Source organism: Musa acuminata, chromosome BXJ2-11 (genome assembly GCF_036884655.1).
Source record: "Musa acuminata AAA Group cultivar baxijiao chromosome BXJ2-11, Cavendish_Baxijiao_AAA, whole genome shotgun sequence".
In the NCBI taxonomy this organism is placed as follows: Eukaryota; Viridiplantae; Streptophyta; class Magnoliopsida; order Zingiberales; family Musaceae; genus Musa; species Musa acuminata.
Genome location: NC_088348.1, coordinates 27870020 through 27887737, shown reverse-complemented (window position 1 = coordinate 27887737; position 17718 = coordinate 27870020). Strand labels below are relative to the sequence as shown.

General features: G+C 37.9%; 2 protein-coding genes across 8 annotated transcripts; one reads left to right on the top strand and one right to left on the bottom strand.

The window, feature by feature from the left end:
• Nucleotides 1-124: 124 nt before the first annotated feature.
• Nucleotides 125-8379, bottom strand: LOC135584040 (TOM1-like protein 1). 3 transcript variants are annotated; one of them, XM_065133386.1, is made up of 5 exons: nt 8234-8379; nt 6624-6675; nt 4240-4777; nt 3013-3255; nt 125-792 (listed from the first exon to the last, which is right to left on the bottom strand). In XM_065133386.1, exons 3-5 carry the CDS (start codon nt 4756-4758, stop codon nt 370-372), a joined length of 1185 nt encoding a protein of 394 aa, XP_064989458.1. In that variant the 5' UTR covers nt 4759-4777; nt 6624-6675; nt 8234-8379; the 3' UTR covers nt 125-369. The 3 variants fall into 3 exon arrangements, with proteins under 3 accessions (XP_064989458.1, XP_064989459.1, XP_064989457.1); XM_065133387.1 differs by lacking the exons at nt 6624-6675; nt 8234-8379 and adding an exon at nt 5201-5324; XM_065133385.1 differs by lacking the exons at nt 6624-6675; nt 8234-8379 and adding an exon at nt 4950-5300.
• Nucleotides 8380-9119: 740 nt separating this feature from the next.
• LOC103971751 (inactive poly [ADP-ribose] polymerase RCD1) lies at nt 9120-17326 on the top strand. Of its 5 annotated transcripts, XR_010492573.1 has the most exons (10): nt 9120-9331; nt 10310-11556; nt 11747-11988; nt 12089-12165; nt 13150-13329; nt 13416-13511; nt 15153-15287; nt 15935-16267; nt 16430-16833; nt 16945-17326. XR_010492573.1 is itself a non-coding variant. In XM_009385858.3 (7 exons), exons 2-7 carry the CDS (start codon nt 10463-10465, stop codon nt 15216-15218), a joined length of 1755 nt encoding a protein of 584 aa, XP_009384133.2. In that variant the 5' UTR covers nt 9120-9331; nt 10310-10462; the 3' UTR covers nt 15219-15521. The 5 variants fall into 5 exon arrangements, 2 of the variants coding, with proteins under 2 accessions (XP_009384133.2, XP_018675605.2); XR_010492574.1 differs by having other exon boundaries at nt 15935-16833; nt 16990-17326; XR_010492572.1 differs by having other exon boundaries at nt 15935-16833.
• Nucleotides 17327-17718: the final 392 nt, after the last annotated feature.

The following is a 17718-nucleotide window of genomic DNA, read 5'->3' as shown; positions in this document are numbered from 1 at the left end:
GATGTGATCGATTCCATAAAAGAATAAACAAGTTTGATCCTCACATTGTAACAATTGGTATACATAATATCATGTAACATGAACAAGAATGTAAATATGGATAGTCTTTATTAACCCCAAGATAGATTTAAATCTATTGGTTATTTGCTAGCTTCAAATTGGCCCCAACTGGCATTCACAAGGAATATGTCCTTATTTACATAAAAAAATGAGAAAGTTTCTCTGTTCAGATTCAGAAACTTTCTTCAATGAAAAAAAAAGGAAATCCAGTTCAAACTGGAGCATGTTTTGCCTCCTAAAATGACAAGTAGAGGAAGAGCATACACCACGATCAGCACCACAATTTGCCTATAAAGAGAAGGGTAACAATTAGAAGGACGTGTGATCATCACTCTGTTGCTGCTGCTTCTTTGGCTTCTGGTTCTTGGATGTGCTACCTTTTTCTGTACCAAAAATCATCTTATCGAGATCATTTAGGATGTCGTCATATGTCTCATATCTATCTGGCTTGGTTCTGGAACCTGCAGGTTTTCTGATGAGAGCATCTTCTCTGCCAGCTCGAGGAGATTCTTCAGGTTCCACAACAACTGGTATCGTATTAGGTGCTGGTTCAGACGGCACTTCAGGAGGCTTCTTCAGCTCTTCGTACTTGGAGAGGACCCTTTGGAGCTCATCATTCACATTTAAGGCCTCAAAGAGTACAGCTTCGTCATCATCTGCTGCCTCGATAATACTCTGGATGGTGTACTGACTTTGTCGGCATTGTTGGAACAGAGTATTTGACAAGTCATCCTGCCCATAGAGAGAATATTAGCGATCGAGCAAGTAAACTACATGGCCAATATGCCCTGAAAGCCAAACCGAAATGTATGCAGATGCAGGAACTTGTTCGTACATAAGTTCAATTCTCAATGCATCAGAAAGAAACAATGGTCAAATAGACTACAACTGTTTGACACTGATCATGTTTTTCTACATTGAATATAAAGAGAATAATCAACTTTGAATTTATTTAATGCAAGCAGAGTTGTTAAATTGATGATCAATGGACAAAAATTGAGCACAAATCCAATGGAAAAGATGAGCATAAACCAACTGGAGATGTGCTGTCCTTGTTAGACTTGTCAATCAACATGCTAGTGTGCTTACATTTTAAAAGTAAACATACATGTAAACACATTAACATGGAAGTGTGATAACATTAGCAATTAAGGTGGTTAACATCACAAGAGAGTGTAAGGGGGTGCCTGTTAGGAGCTCAAGAGTAAAGGAAAAGTCAAATACAATTGACATACTTTCTTAAGAAAAATTTCAGTTAGTTGAAGAAAAATGAACTGTTTAGACAAGTTTAAGCCAGTTACACAAGGCATGAAAACAAGAAGAACAAACAAATTTGTGTATATGTGGAGATGATAACCCAATGATTCATGTAGATGGTAACCCAATGAATACATGCATTTTTCGTGTCAACTCCATGTTTAGGTAGACAGCAAAATTTCTGAATTTTGTGTGAGCCTAATCAAGTCAATCTGTAACGTTGGCCAATAAAATCCATTATTTTTCCAAGCCCTACAAAAAATAGTTTTTCTCTCAAATTGACTTGTTTGATCAGTTCAATTCCAGATTAGGATGCTCAAGGTCCGTTCCAGGCGAATGGATGCATAGCTGAAGCTAGAATAGTACAAGATGGTCCATGTACAAAGGAACAAACCTAATATGGAAATACACTATGAAAATGGAGCAGAAATCAAATGAAAATAATGTAAGACTGACAAGATGGATCACTTAAGCACGAGTCCTTTTATGGGCACTTCAAGTTCAAACAGTTTCACTCAAAACAGACTCTCATGATCTCTGTTATCAAGAAGGTAAATATGAACAGCCACTAAGCACTAGTACACATTCAAATATTGCACATACTTGGGATCGTAAGAGATCAGCTTATTAGTTCAACGTTGCCATTCAACCATTTCTCTGATCTGGTACAACAAACTAATTCATGGTACATAGTTCCATCTAGACTTTTTTTTAATTTCTATTATTTGTAGTAGCATAAGCAAGTATGAGAACACTAGGGTAATCTCAGGTGTGAATCAATAACTTGAGTTCTGGATAAAAATGCATAGAATAGCTCTATCATCATGAGATACAAGGAAGGTGAGAAGGAAAAAAAAAAGAAGAAACAGAAACACAGTCCAGAATATTAGCCCTTGCAAGAGACATCCACATACAATTCATTGTTGCAATTACCCTGCTAAATAGCACTTTGCAAGAACATTTGAGGGTTTAAGCAACATGCTTTGAAGGGTCCATGGCGTTTGAGCCATTATTGGATGAAAAGGCCTACTATATTGTGGTTAAGATCCTTATCATGCAAACTCAAAGTTCTCAAAAAAGGACTACAATATGATAGCACATAGTCCCTTTTTTTGGAAAGGTTGGAAGCAGAGAGACAAGACAGTTACCAACAGTCAGCAGAAATTTAGTAAACTTTGAACAATCATAGAGCTGAGGTAGATAGTGATAAATATCTTGCTTTTACTTCAGATTGTAAGGATATGGATCACATAAATATATACTCGGTCATCATAAATTGAGTTGGCTACATATGTTGCATCAGTTATTCCATTCAATATGTAGTCCCAGTAATGCTATTACCTATTCAAGGACTCAGTAATAATGCATTCTAAAATACAACATGCCAGTAATACAACCAAGTTGCTAATTCAAACATACAGAAAAAGATAAACCCAAATCATTTTTAGACCATTCAGTAGATTGAACCGCACAGATGCTTTGACATGCTTCATAAATTAATAGGTGAGAAACAACAGGTCCAGGACAACACGGCTTTGCCACTTGATAAGGCATACAGAACCAAAAGACAATATGCCATATAGATGAACAAGTGAACAACAATACGTGAAATCAAGATACTATTACCTGAACAACCTTCTTTGTTAGACAAAAGGTAAAAAGATATCAATTTTTAAGAGGATCAAAGTACATCACCTGTAAGACTTCTTGATGAGGTGATGATGATAGAACTGTTGACAAAAGTTCGACACTGTTTCGAGCCACATCAAATGCTTCCTTTATCTGCTCAGCAGTAAAATTTCCCATAGGAACATCGTAAGTCTGCGGAGCTACACTATTAGATGCTTCAGTCTCCGAAACTGAATGCGGTGGTGTAAATATTGGAGCTAAGCTTTCATTATCTCGTCCTGGGAAACGAATACCTCTAGATTTTAAGCTCTACAAGGGAAAAAAATCATTAGGAATACGCAGCCACTCAATCTGACATGTAGACAAAGCCGTATCACTTATAATCATATATCGTATCTAGACAAAGCCGTATCAGATCTATTTGCTCATGGTGTGGTGAAGAACTCGAGGAGATATCTAAAAACAATCTAGACACTTGATAGAACAGGAGAACATAAAACTAAATTATTTGAGATAAAAAAGAATAGGATAGCATGCATAGAGATTGTTTCTGCTAGTCTAACTAAAGCATAATAAATTTGGGTATTTTCCATGAAAAACAAGTACTTCTAAGTTCTAACAAGTTGCACGAATGAAAATTTAAACACAGCAAAGGCAGCTTATATTATAATAAAGTTAATGTGTCCAGAGATTGAGTCATGAAACAACCTTTTTCTTTGCAAGTGTAAGGCTGGGTATTTTGACCCCTCCCATATCCAAACATGGACAGGGGCCTTGTGCACTAGACCGCCCTTTTTTCCTCAAAGACAGCTTATATTACAATAAATACTTGGTAAATTATAATTTTATATCATAGTTGCAACACTGCAAAGGTGCCACTTCTTGCTCACAGCGAATGACATCAATGATGAAAATGAAATCTATTATCTTCTGACAATAACTGTGCCGATGACAAGTCATGAATAAAATTTAGAAGCTTGACAGTGGCCCCAAGTCAGATTATGGTCCATAAAACCATGATCTGCATTAGACCCTGGATGGGAAATGCACATGGTGCCCTTTAAGAACTACAGTTATAATAAATGAAATGGCACTAGAAAATTCTTCTGCTCCGCAGGCACCAAAAACGACTGCCACACAATACTTTTAGAAAACAGAAGGGAGCCAAATGCCTTTAGAATTTTTAGTGGAACCAAGTTTTCATATTTGCCACCAACTGTTAACTGCTGAAGTATGCAGTGCTTACTATAACACTATTGAAAATGTTTCTGGAAGGAATTAACTATTTAATACCTTGTAGGTTTCCTCGTAGACTGGTAAGTACCCGAGTTCGTCCCCAGACTCTCCCCATGCTTCAATCATAACAAGTGCCTTGTTCCTGTTATTCACAACAGTCTGAGGATTGGCAATCAGCTTCACCATCTCATCAAGGATCCGCTCCGCAGCAACCACAGAGAAAGCCATGTCGCAATTTTTCACACAGGTTTCGAGAAGGACCAAGGCAAGATACTGGACCCTAGGATTCTTTAACATGATTCGTTTTTTGATGCCACGGATGAACTCAATACCATTATAATTGTCGCCGTTGACCATGTCGCAGATCATGAGGTTGGCAGACCAATCAGGACCATCTAAGTTCTCTGATGTGGCCTCCTCCACAATCTTCTCTGGTTGGTTCTGACTATGAAAGAGCTCCTTCATCTTAAAGCTCATAGAGCTCATGCGATCTTTCATCTTCCGGCTCACCTCGGCCCTACCGATCTTCAGACGCTCACCAAAGGCACTGACTTTATCCATCAGATTGTCGCTCATTTTTGCACTCCAATCTCAACTGCAAAGCAGAAACCAAAATCTATAATTTTAACAAAAGTTAAATAAAACAACTCAAGGTTTGCATTCTTGAATCTCAAGAAGTTACAGGAGTGACCAAATACTGGGATTTTGATGGGCGTATCAATTAAAAGCGCTTATTGAATAGTTGAGAAAAAAAAAAAGCTTCCCACCTTGCTTAGGGCAAAAAACGTCTTGTAAGGGCAAGATTGAAGTCATTAGAAAATTTTAAGATACAAAGCTACGAACATGTATTGTGCAACAACCCATAAAGGAACGGAGGGACAAGAACAAAAGGCAGGCTGACAAATTTGACAGGTGCTGCCATTATTATACAGTGTGTTCCCTATTTCGAAGGGCATTGCAACAACATAATTAGAACTTCATGAGAAACAAACGCCCTGACATAGCCTAAACAACTAACCCTAGCCAAAGATGGAAATGGAAACAGGATCTAGGGTTTGGAGGAAGGCATTGTGTAATGATTGATATCATGGTTTTCGCCTTTTAGCCCATTCCACCACTCTGACGACCCACTAATCTACAAATGGAAATAACTTCCTCATGAGCCAATCTTATACATCACATTAGCCACTTGACCATATGTCGATTTTCAGTTAGAATTTTCAGTAATTTATTAAAACTATAAAGTCAGATAAATCTTCAAATATCATTAATCATTTATAAAACATCAAACCTATGACAACCCATAATTGACTTGAACCATGGTTTCCACTAGAACCCAATTGAACCAACAACACATCAATCACCTAAAATTGGTCTCAAATCACCATAAAGCAGTCTAAATGGACTTTAGTATGTCCAATTTACCTAAACCAACTTTTGACGCACACATGACTAATTTGAAATCACCTCCAATCAATAAACGATCAAAATTGAATAGATTCGATCAACTTTATGCTACAAATGGGCCTTGAGCCGACCAACCCATGGCCTACATACGTTGGGCCCATGTGGCCCACAATATAGCCCAAAATTGGAAGCCCGATCATGTGCTCCATTCTAACTTACTAGACTAGGTCGAGGTGGATCGGGCCATTGAAACCCTCGACGTCTCGTGCAAAGCATGTGCGGTGGTTGTGCTCGCACGACATAGGAAGGCGACGCGTTAGGCCGTGGGGACAAGCTACATGTGGGCCTATAACGTAGCCCACTCGATATGGGATGGACCAAGTTGGGCTATCTAGGTTGGACCAAGCTGAAGGTTGGAACTGGACAGTCAAACTAGGCTATTGGGTCAGGTCAAATCGCATCAGAGGCTCCAACCATGTCAAACTAGCACGTCGGGTCTGTTCAAGCGCATGTAACTGTGGTCTTAATTGGGCCAGACCCAATTCGGACCCATTTTGCCTAATTCCAATCTAAATTTTAATTTTTCAAATAATATTATTAGATAGTTAAATTAATCAACTTAATTTAATACAAGACCGTAAAAGTGATCAAACAATAAACATCGTAAAAATTCATTAAATAGCTCAAAAGACAAGCTAAATTAAAAAGAATCAACATGCTGCTAAATTAATAAATCAACCTTAAAATAATTAAATTTAAGATAAAATGGCATGAATTTCATGAAATTCATTAATTAATCTTTACTAATCATGATTCAAGGCTTAAACCAATTAAAATAACAATGAAATTTATGCATCATGACCTTAAAAAAATAATAAATTTAACACTCAAATTTCATTAATTAAAATTTGAATTTAAACTAATTGAATATATGTTGTCAAAAAACATAAAGATTAAACACTTTTAATTTCTAAAATTTATAGAACATATAAATCAGAATCTTTAATTAAAAAAAAAAAAGGTAGACAACCTACCTCTCACTTTAGCAAGACGATCTTCTCTTTGTTCCTTCACGCTGCGAACCGACTGATGAGAAACAAGGATAGTGGTTGTCTTTAAATAGGGAGAAGAGCGAGGGCTCAAAAGAAAGTAATAAAAATATTTTCAATTTAATTAATTAATTATATTCTTAATCTGTTTACATAATCATTAAAACAAAATTCCATAATTGATTATTCTATTTTTAGTTAAATTGCTCAATTAAGGAAATATATAAACTATATAAAGCAAAAATCTAACAAAGAAAATTTTATTTTAACAAAAGAAAGAAAATATTTCAGCAATTATATTTCTCCCCTTGAGAAATTTGGTCCCTCAATTTAAGTTTATCTTTAAAAAAAAATCTCACTTCCTCTTCTCGTTGCCAAGTGTCATCTTGATCCAAATGATAAACTTTTACTAATGATATTAACTTTATTCCTCATAATGTCTTTTCTCTCCAAAATCTAGGTTGTTTTCTCTGTGTGACATCATCAATTTATAAATATAAAAATATAATCATATATCATTATTATATAAAAATTAATATCAAAATTTAAATTTAAATAATAATAAATTAAATTTAAGATACATACCTCTCGATTTCATTTAGAATACCTTTCATGCCACAAGCTTCAAGTCAAGTTTAACTAAATTCCAATATGATTTCAATTATTTTTTAAAATAATATTATTAAATAAATTAAAACTAATAAACTTAATTTAATATAAGACATGAAAGTGATTGAACAATAAACATCATAAAATTTATTAAATAGTTCAATCAACATGCTAGATGAAATGAAACGACATGCTACTAAATGAATAAATCAACCTTACAATAATTTGATTTAAGATAATATGATGAATTTTATAATTTTTTATTAATCTTTACTAATCATGATTCGAAACTTTAATTAAAATAACATTAAAATTAATGCATCATGATATTAAAATTAATTAATTAATTTAAATATCCAAATTTTATTAATTTAAATTTCCAATCTAAACTAAATGAATAAACATTGTCATGCAACATGAAAAATTAAAACTTTGAATCCTTAAAATTCACAGAAAATATAAATCGTAATCTTGAATTTAAAGAAAGAAAGAGTAACTATCCGATATTCTTGTCGTTACCTCCCACTGTCAGTCAACAGGTGAAAAACAAGTAGAGTGGTTGTGAGCAAAAGGAGGAATCTCCAAAAGGAGGTAAATAAAAAATAATTTCAGATTAATTAATTAGATTAATTCCTAATCCATTTACACAATCATGGAAATTTAAAATTAATCATCAATTAATCTCTCCCTAATTATATTAGATCGCTCAATCAGAGAAATAGCTAAACTATATAAAACAGAATTCTAACATGGAAATTCAAGGAAGAAAATATCTCGGTGATTACACGGATAGTACCACCGAGGAACCCGTACGGGTTTCGAGCCAGCAAAATCGTACACAACGCAGGAGAGATCGATCAACATGAAATACCTAAAGAATCCGGTCTTCACCATCAGTAAATCAAATATCGGACCGAGCGATCACAATGTTCGCGGCTTCAAATCGAATGACCAAACAGATGAGACGGGGGAGGGGTCACAATTACCTCGAAATATAGCGGCAATGTGGATTGAGGGGTAACGGACGAGGAGCACCTAGGAAAGGGGAGGGTGGGTCGTCGCCGTCGCCCCTTTCTTCCGACGCTTCCTTCCCGCCGCCTCCGAGTTGGAAGTCCTCGCTGCTGCTCTTCTATTTTACTCTGTTTCGTCGATTCCTTCGTTTCGTTCTGTCTCGTGTTCCCTTCAAATTCCCGATTGCCTTTAAGATCAATATTCTTCAACCCTCTTCCTACGGGTGCTGGGAGTGGGTAGAAAGTGCGGGGCCATAGAGGACCCACTATAGCGTCGGAAATGCCGGAGGACGGGTGGACGAATAAGGTAGGTTTGTTTGTTTGTTCGTGTCAAGATCCGTCGACGTGAGTACTGGTGTTTGTGTGGCAGCAGGAGATCTCGACCGTTGGATCAACCGCGGCTTGCGGTCATCAGCCGTCCGATGGGCCGTCCCGTTGATGGAGTCGGTTGTAAACGGCTCCCGAAGAACAGACGAAGGTGAATGATGGAGACACGTGTCGGTGTTAGCATTCCAAGTAAATGGTTACGGATATGTATTACATGCCATGTCTGTCACACTTACAAAAGTAGACAAGTCTATCGTATTAAAAGTGGAATTGGAATTGGATCACGTATGCGCCGTCAGAACGTGGCCCCACCACCTAAACCATTTACGCATCCCCTGCTTCCTATGCGTCAACACTACCCCAACACGTGTTCGTTACTGGAGCGTCACACAAGTCGGTCCACGCTTATTTACCCGGGACCCAATCCCTGCATCGTTCAAAATATCGATCAATCAACGGTCAAAGTTTGATCAAGTAGATTCTACCTTTTAAAGCCATCGCTGACCCGTCGGATCGATGTACCTACGCCGGGTCGCGTGGTTTCCTCTTGGCGCAAGAAAGCGTGGGAGGACCGTCGACGGTCCTACGGTTTGTGTACTTCTCCCTCGCTCTACTCCACATTCTTCCGGATCGAGAGAGAACGGAAACCGCCTTCCCGAATCCCGACCACAGAGATCGAATGAGAGAGAGGGCGAGAGGCCTTCTTCCTGAGATGTATCACCTGAGCCTCTACCTTTACTTGTCGAGGTATCGATCCTTGTCTCCCCCTCTCGATCTCCTCTCTTCTCCCGTGCCTGAGGTTTAATTTTGTATGTTATGGGATTTAACTTTGTTTGCCGGATGGGTTATCGAATCCGATCGATGTTCTTTTCGGCTTAATTCATGGTGTTTTCTATAGTTCTGGAGATGGATGGGTTCGTTCGGGGTCCTCTTTTGCGTTTAATTGGTTATCGATTAGGGTTATGGTTCGTCGATTCGCCAAGAAGAGTTATGATCTTGCTGGACTTCTTCCGGAGTTAAGTGATCTAGCGACGTTTCATGGTGGATGACGTGTGGTCATGGTGCATGTTGACCAAGAGAGTCAATTGTCTTGTGAACGTGACTTACATGATCCTTGATTGCCTGTTTGTAATTTTGAGGTCTCCTGAATTTTTGTGGCCATGATGCATGTTGACCAAGAGAGTCAATTGTCTTCTGAATTTGATATGCATGATCCTTGATTGCCTGCTTGCAATTCTGAGGTCATATGTCGGAGTTTTTGTCTCTGTTGTTTTCTTGTACCTGTGATGTTTGCTGTCCGTTCATGCAAACAAAAGAAAAAAAATCAATGATGCGGTATCATGTTATCAGGATGTGACATCCTGATCAAAAAATGATTTACAGGTATATTCATAGGTCTAATCTTCTTCCATATCGAGTTGCAATGTCAAGAAATCACAATACCAAGTTGCTTGTTCTCCACTAACATGTTAACTTGAGGCCTTCTTGTTCCACTGTTTATAGTAGGTCATAGACTGTTCCTTTTGTACTTTCCTTTTTTGTCATTTTGTGCTCTTATGTGAACTAAATGCTTCTCTGCCATCACCAATTATATTAAGCCCTTTTACTTTCATGTATAAATGAAAGTCATCATATTTTTTCTTTTCTTGATTTGTTTGGTCTAATCTGGTTGTTGTAGCTTTGATGTCTTTTTTGAACTTAAGAGACTATTGGATACTGTTGCAGGGTAAACATATTCACTGACTTCCCTATCATAAGTTTTTCTGGCTATACACCAATGCAAAGTCGTACATTATTGTAAATTAGTAGGCAGCCTTTGTGAAGAGAAATACATCAGAATGAATTAGTTGGTGGTTTACAGTTTTTTTTGTGAGTAAAATGGAACAGAAGAATGTAAAGGTGTTGGATAAAGGCGAAAAGTGTGATCTCAAAAGGAAGAGAGATTCTGCTGTATATGTGACAAATGATAGCCATGGTCTGGTAGCACATCCACATACTGCAGTCCAATCTTCTTTAAAGGTCTACACAGGAATGAGCTGTAAAACTGGCCTAATCTGCTATCCAGGGGACCATATTGTCAAGAATTATCGCAACTTCAGAAAAAGTGGGTTGCCACACCGTGTGCCATTTTATGAGAATGATCAATGGGAAGATTTTCCGGAAAATATTGTCCATTTGGTTCAGGATGATTTTCGGTCAAAGAAAGGAATTACTGAAGCAGGTTATCAGAATCAACATTTTTTGTTGGACTTCATTCACATGGTTTGTGTGATTTTGCAAACAGGTTTGGTTAAGCCAGTAGCTTGGATTGATGACCATGGCAAATCCTTCTTTCCAGAATTACACTCCCACCAGTATGCATTAAATAGATGCTATCATTCCAACAAAGAAATACGGGCTTACATGAGTCCTGAACCAAATGGTACACATGAAGTCACTGCACAATTTAAGATTTCCAACAGTGCAGCTAAAAGTTCAAGTTCTGGAGCTGACAATGGGTTTATACCTAATCTCAAGAGGGTTAAGAGTGAAGAAAATTCTACCAGTGACCAAAATACTTATGCTGAAGTCAACGAAGTAGTTGGAGAAAATGACCCAGGTTCTGTTTTGCCTCTAAATATTCCTGCCTTTGGAGCTTGTCAAGCACCTGCTGGTGGTCATCATGTTAATAGAGCTGTGCAGAATATGTTACTTCAAGGTCTGGGCAAGTTCATTGATCCAAAAAATATAGTTGGAATCCATAGGACTCCTTTGAGAAATGATGTAGGACTAGTTCGGTATAACATTTTCCAAGAGTGGGTTGAAACCACTAAAAAGGCACGTGGCAATGCAAATGTCCGCTATGCATGGCTTACTTCAACCAAGGATGCTGTGGAAGAGATGATGATGCATGGGGTTCTGAAACCACCTTTTCATGAACGTCTTTATGGCAATGGCATTCATCTCACACCCGCAAATTGCTCCAATATCTGGTGAGGTTTCATTTTGATATTATATTTGTCATGTTTGTGCACCTTCAGGAAGACATTAATTTTTCTTTCATAAAGGCTGCCAACAATTTCTCATCTGGATCTCCAGGTGCACCTGTTATTTACTTCTCTTAGATTTTTTTTAATAATGAATTGTGTAGAACAATGACTCACTTGCATATGCTGTCTACAGTGCTAGATATTGTGATGTTGATGAAAATGGTATCATATACCTGATGTTGTGCCGCATTATAATGGGAAATGTGGAACTCATTCACCCTGGATCAAATCAGTGTCAGCCTAGTAATGAAAACTTTGACACTGGTGTAGATGATCTTCATAAGCCAAAGCATTATATTATTTGGGATGTGAATTTGTATACCTATATATATGCAGAATTCACAGTGACTTTTCAAGCAACCTCCAAAGTTGAAGGTAATGCATTTGATGTTATTACTTAGAGAATTTCTGTGGATTATTTTTTTACAATTATGGATGGAATTTCTGAAATACTTGCATACTAATGTGACTGCAGAATGTTTGCTTGGGAAAGAAAGTACATGCAATGTATCTGCCCTCACAAATTTTAATTCACCTCACAGCTTATTACAGGTGTGTCTTACAATTTGCAGATTCCTACCCCAACATATTTCATTGGAATGCTGCACCAGGAATAAGGCTTGAGTTGTGAAAAATCAGTTGTTCCATGAATAGTTTCTTTATTTGATCACATAACATACTTAGAATGCTTACAGTATCTGTATTGGTTACATGTTCAATGTAAAGGGTACATTTGAATGCATGTTCGATATTTCATTGAAATATATGTTTTCTAATAATTATAAAACTGTCAGATATTTTTATGATACATAATTTGATATCTAATAGATACTACTTAGGAGAATTTGTTTTCTATAATTTTTACTGTAGAAATGAATATAAGATCAGATAGATTATCTATGTGTGATTTTTGTTAAGCATCAAATTATGATTCATGAGTTTAAAAAAAACCATATTATTAAGCTTTTGCTATCTTCTCTCTATCTGTCACTACTATTTTCTGAATAGTAGGTTAGGAATTTTGATCGTTTGCTTGTTATGTATCATGAGATATAAATACTGTTTGAAAACTGTAGAAAAATGTCAGCTGTTGTTACATATATTATTGTGTCAAATATTTTGATCACCTTATCCATGCCATGATGAATTTTGTTTTTCAAGATTTAGTAATATTCATATTCATGCTTCAAAAGTATTTACATTTATCTGTAAGGTGGGCTTTATGGTTGGATTGCGAAAGAGAGTTAGTATCTCTCTCAATATATACTTCTGTTCTGATCCTGTGTTCTGTACAACAATATTAGCTAGTGCAACCATCTTTTCTCTGCATCTAAATGATCTTTTTTTCCACTGCATCCGAGTTTGAATAACCAGAAAGTCTAGTTAATTATTTATAAATTCGATTTTGAGTGATCTATTGCATTTTAGCTAGTGCAGCTATCTTTTCTCCGCATCTAATTGATCTTTTTTTTTTCCGTTTGCTTTCAGTATTATGTCTGCCTGTTACTATAATTGTTATTTTCTTTTGTACTGTAGGAGAAGACTTTTCAGCCAAATCTGGGCTGCACAAATCAATCTCAGGTTCCAGTGTCTAGAGCAGCACCAAGAATTCCAACCTCACCATTGATGCCCTTCTCAATGTTATTTGCAGCAATCTCAACTAAGGTGTCTACTGAAGACATGGACTTGGTTCACACTCATTATAATGACTTCAAGGTCTAAACGCCCTACTGAAAAGTGTTGTTTTCTGCTTGACCTAGTCTAGGTTCCTGAATAATCATTTCTTTTTCTTTTTTTACCAGAAGAGAAAAATAAACCGAATTGACCTAATTAAAAAGTTAAGGCAGATCATTGGGGACAAATTGTTGGTTTCGACAATAATGAGGCTGCAACACAAGGTCAGATTTCTTTTATATTTAACAAATGCTGCAAATGCTAACAGATTGCTGTGTCAGATTTGATTTTTTTAGTTTACGGCACTCTGTAAATAGAGTAGGTTATGTAAATCATTGAACCACTTTAAATTCCAAGTTTCCGTTTGCTGTTTTTGTTTTATTTAATATTAACCTTTTCATAACCATCTAGTCCTAGTTCTTGATGATGAACACAAGTCTTTGGATTCCTCATAGTGCTTTTTGTAATCATAATTACTAGGACTATCTCTCGCGTCTTTGCTTTTCCTTTGTATGTTTATGCATATGGCACCTTATTCTTTATGGTAACCATTAGTTCTTTTATAGAGGGGCATTAACGAGTGAAGCCAATGTCTCAGTGGAACAAACTTTATGTGATGTCAAGTCTTGCCGTACGAATACCCTCACTTGGCAGCCATGCCTTCATTGTGAATTGATGATTGAACTCAAGTTTTTGGCTTAGTTTAATTCCTTTGAACTCAAGGTTTTGAAAAATTCTAATTATCAGTTTCCTAACTTGTAGATGTCCATAATTTGGGACGTTATATGAGCTCGTCTTCTCACGGACTTAGTTGGTTTTGCCTAGGTAATGTGGCACCCATGTGTGTCCGTTTGTAAAGGGTTAACCTTTCTGAAACCTCTTATGATCCCTTAAGTACCTGCAAAAAAGAAGAGGGATCGGAGAAAGCATTTAATTCAGGATCCCATAGGCAGTCATTTCAACAAATACTTGATAAGTAATACAAATTATAAACATAAACATAAACTTTACAAGCTCTAAATGGTCTTGCTGAGGAATAAGATAGCGAACCAGCCCTAAACACTATTTCAGAGGCTCATCTAATTATATGTCACTCGGGTAGCTCCTGAATGCTGTGCTAACTGACATTTCATACTACTTTACGAAGTTTGAAAACTCCCAAAATGATCATTTGGATGGTTTGTTTCTAGACAGTTTTATCTTTGTGCGATGACTACACACAACCTCCTTTTAGAAGATTGAAACAATCACAAAAGTTAACCAAAATGAGATTATCAAGTCTACTAGCAACCCTCAATATGCTGTGCAAAGCATGAATAAATCGAGAGATACGGACATATACAAACATTATTTCAAACATCTTGTTTACATATTTGTCTGTGATAGTCTATAGTGTCGGGTTGTATCGGCCAAGCTCCATTATACATATTATAATTTTCTATAGAATTGTACATACATGTCTTGTTCTTTCACCGTGTCATTTAATAAGCTGTATAGCACAATGAGCAAATCACAGCTTACTTTCCTTCCACTAAACTGTTTGATCTTTTATTGTAAGAAAACTCATGCTCGTGTTATTTCAAGTTCTTCTATTTTCTTGTGTTTATATATACAGAGGACATATAGTTCCAAAAAATAGAAAAACAGCAGCTGTCTGTCGATCTCTCTCCAACAACAGTTGCACGCATCGAGCATCTACACTTTCTATATGCTCCCTTATCATAATTTTCGCATCTCACAGTCATACAAAAGTTGTTCAATGTCATTTTACTTATATTTCTGTTTGTTTGTAGTTATGAAAGCTAATGAAAGAGCGAGCCCGGAACATGTCGTAATGGTCCTTGCGCTTTGCCCTTATTTTGCAGTTACCACCCATGGCTAGACATGAGCCACCAGAACCCTCGTCTGGAAGCCTGCGAAACAACTCTTGACACGGTGGAAACATCTCTTTGGGATTGGGGGACTGTCTTTTGCTTTCTCTTGCCGAAGTCATGCCTGAAGTAAGTTTGGTGGTTTTTGTGCTTTAATAATTGGAGCCTGATCCATGTAGAAAACCAGCAACTGCTGCGTGATCATCATGTCTTTTGTTTCTTTTACACCATATGATTTGCTCTTTGCCCAGTTTTGCTAGTGCAATTGTAAAGTTGGGAGTCTTTTGTGGCCTATTAAAATATGATTGTTACTTGAAAGCTCAGCTAGGGAGGGTTCTTCAGAAGTTGTATTTATTTTCCCAATGATCGAAATTTTAAAAAATGGATTTTTATTTTTATTTTTATTATGATGACACTAATCAAACTTCTTTGGGGCCAACTCGATTAATCCTCTAGTAAAGAAATTGGGAAGCGATGAGCCAGTAAAATGACCAATAAAGTAAATGGGCTGCATCAGGTTGGCCCGTGTTTTTTTCAGTGTAATCAACCGCGTATGATGATTTATTATTGACATTGTTTCTTATGCACATTTATGCATGCATGATATTTGTTCCTATCTGAAATTATTTTCACATGGACCATTATGATGATAATGACAGAAATGCTTCTCTTAAAATCCCACAGGTTAGCCAGATGAACTTGTTCCAAAGACTATCTACATTTCTATTGTCTATTACTACTACTTTGACCTGTGCTTCATACTTCTGTGAGCGCAGAACCGCCGTATGGTCACATCAGGATCAATTTCCTCGCAGTTGCAAACCAACAAACGACTCTCATCTGCGTGAATCAATTCCCTCTACCGGTAGCTGTCGTACTTAATTCAAGATTAGCCTGTAGAGGAGGAAAGAAGGTAGTGTACGTGCATGTATTCGTGCGACAGGCCCTTGAAAGCCGGGCGGGCGAGGACACAGGGGAGGGCGTGGTCGGGTCGCTATCGCAGGATCAGAAGCCCGAGCTACCTGTCATCCCCTGCTCGCCGATGTGATGGCACGACTGCCCGCCCACGCCTGCCTGCCCCCTGCATCTGCCAATCATAAAGCAATCGAGTGCCTTATCATTTACTTTGCCCCCCACAAAACACACACACACACACTCTCTCTCTCTCTCTTCGCTTCTCTTCTCTCATCTTTCTTGGTTACTACCCTTCTCTCTCTTCCTCGGTTCTCGTGATACGCATAAAAGCTCACATCGAAGTGTCATCTTTGCAGGTAGGAGTTACTTATTGGTGCAGGTGCAGGTGCGACGCACTGATTAGGGGTGACAGATCTGAAACAGAGAGCATGCATCTTTTCTTGTTATCGGTTTGTGGTGCTGCTGCAGAGAGGACGTTGTGCAAGATGACACCGTCTTGAGCTTCCCCTTAATTCTCGCATGGCGAGACTCGTACGAACGAGGATGCAGCGCTGCTACCGCCTCTTGGAACCAATTATCGCGCGCGCAAGAGAGAGAGAGAGAGAGAGAGAGGACGATGTCCAAGAAGGCACCGTTTTGAGCTTCACCTTATTACTCTCACAGGAAGTGGGACTGAGAGAGGCAGAGAATCAGCATTTTACTGGCGCCTTCTGCAACCAATCGATCAGAATCTACTACATGTGCGTACGAGACACCGCAGGTAACCTTCAAATTCTCATCCAATTCATGCATTTAACACAAACGATTTAGATTCTGTGACCTGCTGCTTGTCAACAACCGCTAAACCTACCGCTGCTTTCTTCCATCGCAGCGGAAGATTAATTTCCTTTCTCTTCTGGCTGTCAACTCCCACTAGATCTATCGCTATCTTCCATCACAGCAGAAGGCTTCCTTTCTCCAATCATCATGGGAGATATTTGCTGCGGCTGAAGTAGGAAGGGTTGATCAACAAGGCCGAGCTAATCAAGAAAGCATGCCTGTCACCTCACTCTCTTCCAAAAGTGTCACTATTTGCAAGAGAAATATACTCGTAAAATAAACCCTGTCTCCCAATATATGCCAGTCTTGTACCTATCTGCTTCCAAGACATTACAGGAGAGGGAGAGAGAGAGAGAGAGAGAGAGAGAGAGAGAGAGAGAGAGAGACAAACAAACACACGACATTACAAATCAGTGGGTACGCATTCTTTTTTCTCTCTCCTTCCTCTTTTTGATGCCTTTTATCATTTTGACTAATAAAAGAACATGCTTGAATGGGCCCCATTAAGAGTAGTGATAAGTATCTCGGAGTGAGGAAAATGTCCAAAAGGTCACGTAGACGTGTGTATGAGGCTCAGCTAAACTTGTAAAGCTGTAGAAGGCTGAGGCTATATACGAGAGAGAGAGAGAGAGAGAGAGAGACGCATGCAAGGCGTAGACATCCGATCTGATACGCTCCTGCAGCGGACAGGATCTGACGGCGTCGTCTCGTTCCGCGACATGCAGGTTTGTCAGCATGCAGTAGATTATGGATGAAATAAGATGTAGCGTAAGACTCCAATTAGATCACAATTCCAAATAATTTCAGAATCTTAATATAACGTATT